This window comes from the organism of the source record quoted next, unplaced genomic scaffold, assembly GCF_019419815.1.
Source record: "Pyrus x bretschneideri cultivar Hongxiangsu unplaced genomic scaffold, Pyrus_bretschneideri_v1 Contig73, whole genome shotgun sequence".
NCBI lineage: Eukaryota > Viridiplantae > Streptophyta > Magnoliopsida > Rosales > Rosaceae > Pyrus > Pyrus x bretschneideri.
In genome coordinates, this window is record NW_025999813.1 from 1529210 (window position 1) to 1540648 (window position 11439).

An 11439-nucleotide genomic window follows, 5' to 3' on the forward strand; every position below is an offset into this window, starting at 1 on the left:
CAGAGATCTTTGCATTTAATTAAGCATCATTAATTAGTGGTTCGTAAATTAATCATCCTCTTATTCACCTTCCGATGTAGAACACAAGAATAAGTAGTGTACGTGGACTGGACGTGGCTCTTTTGGCCCATTGGAACATGCTTGTGTGTGTGTGTGTGTACATGTATAGATTCCATATGCATGATATAGACTCACTCTACCAACTAGGAACTGAGGAACCCTAGATCAGGATCCGAGACTATTGGGAAGTTGTTTTCTACAGTAGAAGGGACAAAGACGCTGGTTTAGTGGGGTTTCCAGATCAATCCTGCAGAACCATTTTGCTCAACACTTATTACTTCCTGGGTGTGGATGACGTCGGAACATACATTTTTATCCTCTCTGTGTTTCCCCACTATGACGAGCTAGCAACCACAAGTTTATTATGATAAAGGCATTATGCAGGTTAGCATTTTGCTGCAAAGTAATTTAAGCCAAAGATTGGCCATATATATATGGATTTAAGGGCTGTCCTGGAAACCGGATGACACGTGAGGTCAACTGCCTTAGGGGATTTGATTAGTGTCCAGGTTATTTCGTTTCAGAAAAAGGTGAAATGAGAATCTTAGAGGACTGTTCTTGAGAAGTATCTTTTTTTTTTCACCTTACGAAACCTGTTTTTTTTTTTTTTTTTTTTTTTTGTGAGAGCCCATCTTCACCCTGGTCTTGTGAGTGTATAAGACTGCCTAGTCTTTTGGATAAATTATAATGAGGTCTTTCCTCGATTAGAAAGATCTGATTCTCAAGATGAACAGAGAGATACCATTTGGCAATTGTCCTTGCAATCTAATCCAGTACTATTCATATTTTAGGCATTCCTTCAAATATTGTGGATCATTATTAAAAAAATAGTCAAATGGAGTAAAGTTTAACCTTTTGATTAGCATTTTATTTTTTTATCGAGAATACTATATTCGTTTACCTATATTAAATAATAATTGAGACTACTAAATATAGACGGATCGTATTAGATGGCACTAGGTTGGACGCTCCCTTTATTTCCTTACGAAGAATCCTTTGTTGGAATTTAATTTACATGGGGATAATGGTCCGTACACAATTAGAAGAATTTAGGACCAAGGCTTAGGTCTGGCCATTTTCCTTGGCGTAGATTAACCTAATCTAGATGAAAAATGTTACCCCTATTTTTACCATAAGATACATTGGTTGCTTCTTGCAACCTTCACAACCAAATGCTTCGCATATAATATTTTTTTTTTAACAAACGATATTATCAACACTAAAAGGAGGGAGTAGGCTTAGTCTCACAATAACTAGTAATAATGTGGTTCAACTTCGCCTTTGAGGAGAATCGAACTTAAGACCTCTTATTTACAAATGAAAATGAATATCACTAAACTGTAATATTAAATGGTTGCTTGACATATAATTAACAAACTATAGTTGTTCTGGTTGAGTGTCCACTTTCAACGAGAGAAGAGGAGAGGAGAGACCAATTTCAATTTGGTAACGACGTACACCATGGCCTTTCTAAGTGACCTTTCCATTCGAAATGTACTTTAATTTATAACCTAATAGCTAAATGCACCCTCCACTAATGCTAGCTCTTATGAACTCTCCTTTTTTTTAAAGGAAAATTAATTAAAAGAGTTTAAAAACTTTAAATTTTAATGATAAGGATAAATTAAAGGGTAAAATGAATAGTACCAGGATTGACTTTTTAATGTAAAACATGTGGTTTTTCGTTAAAGTAAACAATACCGAGAGCTTTTCATTGAAGTTCCTCTTTTTTTAATCATTCCAATTAGGTGGTGGCTCACTCTCTCTCTCTCGGTTTTAGCTTGTTCTGTTTACTTTAATCCTTGGCGTGGCTGAGTAGTACTGTTTTAGGTAGACTACGGTGTCACAAAATGGTGCGTAATCCATTATGATTTGTATCTAGAAATTAAAGCCTGCGTGGTTATTGGTTAGTGGATGCCAAATTGCCTCTCTCTGGTTGACTATCGAAACTCCACAAGGCCATTCTGGATTTGTGCTTGACAAAAAAAATGGATTATATGAAGTAGCTAGCATCTAAATCTTCAAATATGCATGTGAAATCCAATACGTATTGTTTTTGTGAAAGTATTAAATTATATTGAGTCAATGCAATTTTTTTTTAATTGGATATATACCCTCATATTGAGATTTAAAAAATAATAATTGAAAAAATATTGAAAAATGGACGAACAAACACATGACCTTAGACGGGCGGATCCACTAAGAGGCAAGAGGGGTCAGCTGACCCTTCTAGTTTTGACAAACCTCCATTCAAGATCTAAGTGTTGTCCTTCAAAGCTTAGATTGCCCTTGAGATATGACCTCCTACTGCTCGATGAAATACCATAAAGAACATTGAGTAGGGTAGGGCAAGGCATTGTTTGCAGCTCCTTTGCTGCTGATAAAAAGTCTCTTTTGTTGCTGATGCGCAGCTTTGCATGCAGCAAAAACAAGTTATTATATATATATATATATATATATATATATATATAAAATAAGACATGGCCACTTAAAAAAATAAAAAGAACTTAAGCTTCCAGTCTAGACATATATAAAACCCAAATATTTAATATTCTAATTTTTACCAAATTTTAGATCTTTAAACTTTTTCAATTTTTCTTGTGTTGATAATGAAGCTATAATCAGCATTTTCAAATATGAAATCGCATCGTGAACTATTGTCGCTTGTAATGAACAATTGCAGTTTTTAATTTTATTTATTTCATGAATTATAAATGATGGAATTATGATTTAATTTGTAGGGCTATTTATTAGTCAAAGAAATGTTTATGCATTTTTACCCTTGACCCCCAAATAATATTTCTTGGATCCGTCACTGACCTCAAAATTAAAGAAATAGAATAATTACCCACTTAATGATGTTATTTATTTTCTAGGTGCTAAGATATTGTCAGGTTCACACTGAATCTTGAAGTACAACCTCAACTTTGTTGAAGAACGCATATATAAGGCAAAAAGAGTACAATTCTTTGGGGGAGACATGCCCTCACTCTTACCACAAAAAGTTTGCTAAGGATGATAAAAGGGTTGATTTGGACAAGATTATCAACTTTAATAAGGTTTAATCTACCTTTAGGTCGATAAAAAAGAATGCTACTTTAATAAAACACTAAGACGGCTCTAATGAAGAAGAACACTCTCAAGGATCGTAATACTCTCCACAAAATTGAACCCATATGCGAAGACTATGAGGAAGACATCATTTTTGGTTGTGGAGCAAAGTATGGAGACTGAGGGTCCCGTTAAAGGAAGCGAATTTAGCTATTGAAAGGTTGTGGCTCATCCATATTTTACTTGATCTTTCTTGACAAGAGTGAATAAGGATGTGGAAAATCCTTGGTAACATATCCTAATCATCGAAGGCTTAAAGTGGATATTGGGTTTGGAGGCTAAGGCATAAAAGAAACAAGAGATCCATGTTGATGCTTGGAACTCAGAATGAAGGACTTTGAGAAATAGAGCCAAGCCTGAGGTATTTAAAGAGGAGCTACTGGAAAATCTCATTGTCGAATTCGAAAAGCCTCGCCTAGAGATTCATGGGTTGAAGCCACTTGATGATGCAAAGAGCCGCCCCTTGTTAAATGTGCACAAACAACATGACATCCCTCGTCATTACTACCTACGCACCGCGAACTTCAAGCCAGCATGTCCGAATCCAAAATGTAAAAAATGAGCGGGTTACAAAGCCAAGATGCCATATGTCACAAGTCCTTTTCAGATACATAGTTAAGGGTAATTATGGGAACATGATTTCTAGGGCCGGAGGAAGACTGATCAGAATATGAACACCTTGGAAGTCTAGTCATGGACTTAACAGCTTCTCAACGGAGCTAAATACACGGAGTAGCGATGCCACCATCATCCAATTTTGGTGCACTAGGTGAAGTCCGACAACTTCCCTGAGATTGACCATACTTGTTCTGCATGATACAAAAACCTAACCCATCAAGGAATTAGTAGGTTTCCTATATTATTGGAGTCCTTACAATATAAGGTTTGGCGTGCGCATCAAATAATCACACTCCTAAGTGGATGCAATATTTATTTCCTAGATATCATCTGGGATTCTTCCGGTTCAATACGAATTCTCTATCATAAAAGTTCTTTTTCATGACTGATATAAATATACCCTTCTAGGGTTCATCTATGGTGACGCAATTATCGCACACTTATTCTCTTATCTACAGGTTGAGTCTCATAATATTGCTTATTAACTTGACCACCAGAGAGCCTTTGCTTGGCACACACCCTCCAATCTTTGGCTACTTACGATTGTTTACTATTTTGCAGGTAAACAGATTCATGCATCACCACTCTTCACGGCGGTACACGAATTTGGTCAACAGTAGAGTTCTGTATGAACGCGAAAATCGCTAACTTGTTACAGCAAACATGCATGTGCAATTGTGTGGGCATTCGTGGGCCGCAGTTTAGGGAATGTGTTGCACTTATGCTTCTCCATGTAAAGAAGCTTGGATTCATGCGGATTAGGCCGCATACCAAAATCATTTAGTTACCAAAGTTTAGTTTAGGGATCCAGGAAGAGACTATTGAGGCTAATTATAAGAAAGTCGACATAGATTGTCGTGCAGCTAGTTACACTGGAGCAACCGAACCCATCCACATTTGGATATCCTGACAGTTTATCCTCTCATGGAGAAGAGCATACCCAGATGGGTGTCGAGAGAGAGAGAGAGAGAGAGAGCTGACGACGCGGTGGTGGTTATTTGGTTCGAGCGAAGAGGGGGAAAGAGGTCTAGGGTCAAGGTATGGTGTGGTTAGTGATCACTGTGATCTGGTGTGGCTGGCGTTTTGACAGCCAGAGAAGAAAGTAAAGAGAGGTCGAGAAAGAGAAGGCGTCGGAATCGAGAGAGAGGAAGTGAGATACTGAGGTGAGGTAGATAGAGAATTGAGTTTAAACGATTGAGATCCAATCTCAACAAAATCCAACGGCTAATATTAATTCTTTCAGTTCGGTTTGAGATTATTGAACAAATGCTTAATGGAAACCCAATATCATACCGAAACTTTCGGTTATTTTTTTATTTTGATTTTTCGGTTTTTGGTATAGTTCGGTATTGGATATTTCGATTTTGGGTTCAGGTTTTTTTGGGAATTTTCCCCAGCCCTAATAAATATGATGCAGAAGATAAACTTATAGGACAAATTCTTAAATATTCGGGGAACTTGTCCATAGTGATTCACGCAATCAACAATGGATCCAACACCTTGTCACTACCGTAAGCAACAAGCCAATCCGTGTTGCTCTAACAATTTAACAACGGACATAAAACAAAAACAGAAACAAAAAACAAAAAGTAGACTTCAACTACCTTGATTAATAATATATGGCCTGCTATACCGGTAGAAGAAAGCATACATACAATTAATCAATTCGTAGCCGGACTTCCCAGAGACAAATGTATCTTTCTAAATCGACCTGGAGCCAGATATCTGAGAGTATAAATTCCAAATGTTAGGAACCTTGTAATCAAAATCACTAAACTAAATTCTCTCAAACTTGATTAAACGAGATCTTAAGCTTTCTGCATTACTTTTGGAAATGAATGTTGATTATGGCCACCAACCTCAGCAGTCCAGGTGGTCCGGTGGCCTTTGTAGCTGCGGAGAAGATGTTGTTACATGTAAGACATATACTCTCTTTGTATGGCACAAATTAATTTTTGTTCATTGTATTTAATAAGATTCAACTGTTTGCTCGCCCTACGAGAAAACAGTACAAAATAGTCATCGACGCGAGTGAAATAGGATGAGGTAGCTAAAACTTTTAGTCACTAATAATCGTACTTTTTCAGTATATGACACCGAGTCCCTGATAGTGCTTTGGCAACTTCATTATGTGCCACCAAATATATTGCTTATTTATAATGTTTCGATCTTTCAGTTTTGCGGAAAAATTTTGCAAGTTCACCACCCAGGAACCGGATCCCTCCGGATCCAAAGGAACTAAGCCTACTTATCAAATGATCTGGATCATTGAAATTTGATCCAACGGCTACAAACAGCGGGATCATCTAAAAATTATAATAACTGTAACCGTTTGATCAAATTTCAAGGACCCGAATCATTTGATCCTTGAGCTCAATTCCTTTGGATCCGAAAGGTATCTGGTTCCCACCACCCATGTCCAATTTTAGTGCAGATGTATTGTCAATCTTCGTTAAAAGTTATACGAAGGCCCATCCTGTGTTGCAGAAATAGCACTTTTTCTTGTATATTTGCACCAATCCAAGACCCATAGAATCATAGACAACATCGGGTATGAATTCTTGATGTCTCACAAGCTTTATTCAACTGAATTTTACTCTTAAGTCATCTAGCTAGAGGTCTTAAGTGACTAACATACCCTAAAAAGAGAACTCACTTATATTGTAGATGACTCATTTACTCAATTTTTAATGAAAATTAATGAAGGGAGTATATTCATACTAAAACATGAGTTGAGGTGGTAAATTGACAAGATTTTTTATTTGGATTATATTTGAGCACACCAATAATAATCAAGATGGTGTTTGTGCAATTTTCCCTTCATTTTATATGTATACAAAGCCAACCCAATTGTTGTTACTAATGGATCGTGTGATGTAGGTTGCATAGCATGTTTTCTCCCATGCATCACCTTCGGCCAAATTGCTGAAACTGTGGACGAAGGACAAAGCTGTAAGTGTCACAAGAGCCAAAAAAAAAACCTAAATTCATGTATACAACAATGATTGGAAATTGATTACATCAATGTTATGTTACTAATTCATGATTGTGGGTTGTATTTTATGATTTTAGCTTGCGTAAACCAAGCCATAGTCTACGGGTTGTTGTGGACGATTCAGTGCCATTGGTTCTACTCGTGCATATACAGAGAGAAATTACGCCAAAAATATGGTTTGCCTGAGGAGCCTTGTTGTGATTGTTGTGTTCATTTCTGCTGCGAATCATGTGCTCTTTGCCAAGAACATGCTGAGCTCAAATATAGAGGATTCCATCCCGCCGCAGGTTCTATATATAATACTAGACGAATATATATATATATATATATATATATCATCGCCAAGCACGTAGTTATATATTTTACCTTAAATTTATCAACTATTAAACATAACAATAGTATTTGTGTTTGTTTGTATAATGCAGGTTGGGTTGGGCCACCAACCGTTGCTCCACAGGTGCCTCCTTCCATGTTCAAATGATCTCCAACGCTTGGCAGAGGATGGTCCAATGGTTTGTGTCCATGAGTCATGCATGTTGACAAATTGTGTGCACTCTTAATCTAAGTATGTCATGTATTAAAATAATATAATATTTGGGTGTAACGCGTTTTCCTGTTCAAATAAAATGTGATGAATATATTTATAATAAAGGAGTGGGAGAATAAATTGATTATGAATTTGATAGACTCACTATTTGATCTTAAGATTTCTTAGTTACAAGTGAAAAGAAAAATCTTACTATACTAAATGACTTGTTCAAATAATATTAAACAATACAATTTTGAGACATTATTGATATATTTAACACACATCCAAGTAGGGTTGGAAAAAATTCTCGAAAATCCCGAACCAAACCAAAAAAAATCCCGATCCCAAACTAAAATTCCTGAAATTTTCGGGATGAAATACCAAACCGATCCCGAAATTTCGGTAAGGGATTCGGTATTGTCTACTCAATCTTTTGGTAATCCCATACCAAACCGAAAATAAATATTGTATATATAGATACACACACACACACACACACACATTTGAATTGTTGCTAACTGCTAGTAGCAATATAATTGGTTTGGTCTACAAGTAGTAACCGTAACCCTTTATTGTCACATTTGGCAATACAAACCTCCCACAAAGGTGTCTATTTCTCGAACACAATATCAAAAAATTGTATTGTTAGTTTTTGAACATGTTAGATTTCTAACTTATTTTTTTTTGCTTTTGGGTTTGTTACTTATTTTATTGGGTAAATTACACAGAACTACCTCAACTATTGGGTTATTAACAGTTTCATACCTCGTCTTTAAAAAGTTTCAATGTCGTACCATATCTTCGAATTTGTTGCAATGTCATACCTTCCGTCAGTTGTCTGTCAATTCCTTTATTAAATGCTGACATGGCTTGTGACGTGGCACACTTTCTATTAAAAAACTAAAAAAATATTATTAAAAACTAAAACAAAAAATCATTTAATATTTTTTAATTATTAAAATAATAATTAATTAAAGAAAAGTTATTAAAATTAAAAATAAATAAATAAATAAAAAACCCCTACCCCAGCCCCCCCCCCCCCCAACGGCCCAACCCCCTTCTCCCCCTATCCCCTACAACCCAAAAAGAAAGAAAGAAGAAGAAGAAGAAGAAAAAAAAAAAAACCTAACCCATGTTCGTCTTCCCCCCCCCCCCCCCCCGGGGGGCCCAACCCCCTCCTCCCCCCACCCCCTGCAACCCAGAAAGAAAGAAGAAGAAGAAGAAGAAAAATCCACCCCATGTTCGTCTTCCCTATGCCCAACCCCCTTCTCCCCCCACCCCCTGCAACCCAAAAAGAAAGAAGGGAAAAAAAAACAAAAAACAAAAAAAAAAAAAGAACAACCATCTTCATCTTCCTCGACCCCCTACCCTGCGACCCACCCATTTCTTCATCCTCCCGTCTTCCCCTTCCCTCCTCCTCCACACCCACTACCTGCAACCCAAAAATTAAATAAAAAAAAAACAAAAAACAAAAAACAAAAAAAAACCATCTTCATCTTCCCCGATCCCCCTTTCCCTGCAACCCAGATCTCATCTTCCGCCGATTCCGCAGGTGGAGAAATTGGGCACGGAGAAAATGGAGGGAAAGGGTGTGGATTTAAGGAGTGGGGTGTGTAAAGGAAGTAAGAGGGTGGGTGTGGAGGAGGAGGGAAGGGGAAGACGGGAGGGGAAAGAAAGGGGTGGGCTGCAGGGAAGGCGGGGTCGGGGAAGATGAAGATGGGTTTTTTTTTTCCTTCTTCTTCTTCTTTTTCTTCTTTCTTTCTAGGTTGCAGGGGGTGAGGGGAGAAGGGGGTGGAGGGGGAGGGGGGGAAACGAACATGGGTGGGTTTTTTTAAATTATTTTAATATTTAAAAAATATTAAATGTTTTTTTTTAGTTTTTAATAATATTTTATTAGTTTTTTTAATAGAAAGTGTGACACGTCAACGTTTAACAGAGGAATTGATAGACAACTGACGGAAGATATGAAATTGTAACAAATTCTTAGATGAGGTATGACATTTAAACTTTTTAAAGACGAGGTATGAAACTGTTCATGATCAATAGTTTTGGTAGTTCTATGTAATTTACCCTATTTTATTTTTGTTACATGTTAATTTAACTTGGTATGACTAATTGCTATTTCAATTTGTATAAAATTTGGGAATACCTAATCATCCCGAAATACCGAAAATATTTTGGGAATACCGAAATTTTGGTTTGGGATTGGTCTTCAAATTCTCATCCCGAAAATTTTTGGTTTGGGATCAAGATCCTATTTTCAGTTTGGGATCCCATGCCTAATCACCCCTACATCCAAGAAAGGGTGGACCACGTTAAGGCCAAAGGTGGCCCCCAGTAGACTTGACAATTTCTTACACAACTCGTTAACACAATACGTAAACGACACGAAAGCAATGGGTTCTGGGTTGACACGATAACTAATCGAGTCGTTATTAAGTCACACGATAAGAACCCGTTAATAACGGTTCCTTAACAGGTTTACACGAGGATGACACACAGGTAATCATTTCGACACATTAATAAAAATGTTATTATGATGGTTTTAATTTTTTAAACTACTAAAAACACTTAGGGTAAAGTACAAAAAACTACCTCAACTATTGGTGTCACGACACTTTCATACCTTATCTTTTAAAATTGACAATGTCATACCTCATCTTTAGAATTTGTGTCAATGTTATACCCTGTTAGCTTGGCCGTTTATTTCTCATTTAAATGCTGACGTGGCTTGATCCGGGACCCAGTTTTTGTTAAAAAAGTATTAAAATATTATTAAAAACAAAAAAAATTCATTTAATATTATTTAAATATTAAAATAATTAAACAAAGTACATAAAAAAAATAAAAAATAACCTCCCTTTTGTCCCTCCCTCCTCTCTCTCTTCCCCATCTTCCTGCAACCCCAGAAAGAAGAGGAGACGAAAGAAGAAGAGAGGAGGAAAAAAAAAAAAAAAAAAAACCCAAACCCAACCCATCGTCCCCCCACCACAAACCCAACCTCCTGCAACCCAGAAAGAAAGAGAGGAGGTAGAAGAAGGAAAAAAAAAAAAAAAAAAAAACCCCCAACCCAACCTGAAGAAGAAAGAGAAAGAAGAAAGAAGAAGAAAAACCAGAAGAAAAGAGAAAATGAAGAGAGAAGAAGAAGAAAGAAGAAAGAAGAAAAAGAACAAAAGAAGAAAGAAGAAAGAGGAGGTAGAAGAAGGGGAAAAAAAAAAAAAAACAACCCCAACCCAACCCGAAGGAAGAAGAAGAAGAAGAAGAAGAAGAATAGGAAGAAGAGGAGAGAAGAGGAAGAAGAGAGAGGAAGGAAGAAGAAGAAGAGAAGAAGAAGAAGAAAAGAAGAAGAAGAAGAAGGAAGGAAAAAAAGTGGAAACTCGTCCTCCCTCCCCCACCCCCCACCAAAACATACCCACCCATCCTGCAAAAAGAAAAACAAGAAGAAGAAGAAGAAGAGAGAAGTAAAAAAAAATGGGAAACTTGTCCTCCCTCCCCCACCCCCCAAACATACCCACCCATCCTGCAAAAGAAAAACAAGAAGAAGAAGAAGAGAGAAGGAAAAAAAAACCAGTTCGTCTGTCCCCCACCCCCCCCCCCCTCGGAAGAAGAAGAAGAAGAAGAAGAAGGAAAAAAAAATGGGAAACTCATCCTCCCTCCCCCCCCCCCCAACATACCCACCCACCCTGCAAAAGAAAAACAAGATCTGGGTTTCCCGATTCCACCTCAATGGATTTGGCTTTATTTTTTTTTTTGGATTGCAAGTAATGGGTGCGAGGTTGGGTGCAGAGGGTGGGTGCGGAGAGTGGGTGCGGGGAGAAGAGGGGGTGGGGAGCAGGGAAAACAAATTGGTTTTTTTTTTTTTCCTCTTCTTTTTTTTTCTGGGTTGCAGTTGCAAAAAGGGGAAAAAGATGAAGATGAGGAGAAGAGAGAGAAGAGGGGAAGGGGACGAATTGATGTTGTGATGTTGTTTTTTTTTTTTTTAATAACTTTTCTTTATTATTTTAATATTTAAAAAATATTAAATGATTTTTTTTAATTTTTAATAAAAAATGGGTCCCAGATCAAGACACATCAGCATTTAACTGAGAAATAAACGGCTAAGCTAACAGAAGGTATAACATTGACA

General features: G+C 37.0%; 1 protein-coding gene across 1 annotated transcript; it reads left to right on the top strand.

Annotated features, from left to right (window-relative positions):
* The first annotated feature begins 5359 nt into the window (after positions 1–5359).
* On the top strand, positions 5360–7265 carry LOC125472762 (cell number regulator 7-like). Its single transcript, XM_048574588.1, has 4 exons — positions 5360–5705; positions 6670–6741; positions 6862–7071; positions 7210–7265. Exons 1-4 carry the CDS (start codon positions 5624–5626, stop codon positions 7263–7265), a joined length of 420 nt encoding a protein of 139 aa, XP_048430545.1. The 5' UTR covers positions 5360–5623.
* The last annotated feature ends 4174 nt before the right edge of the window (positions 7266–11439 follow it).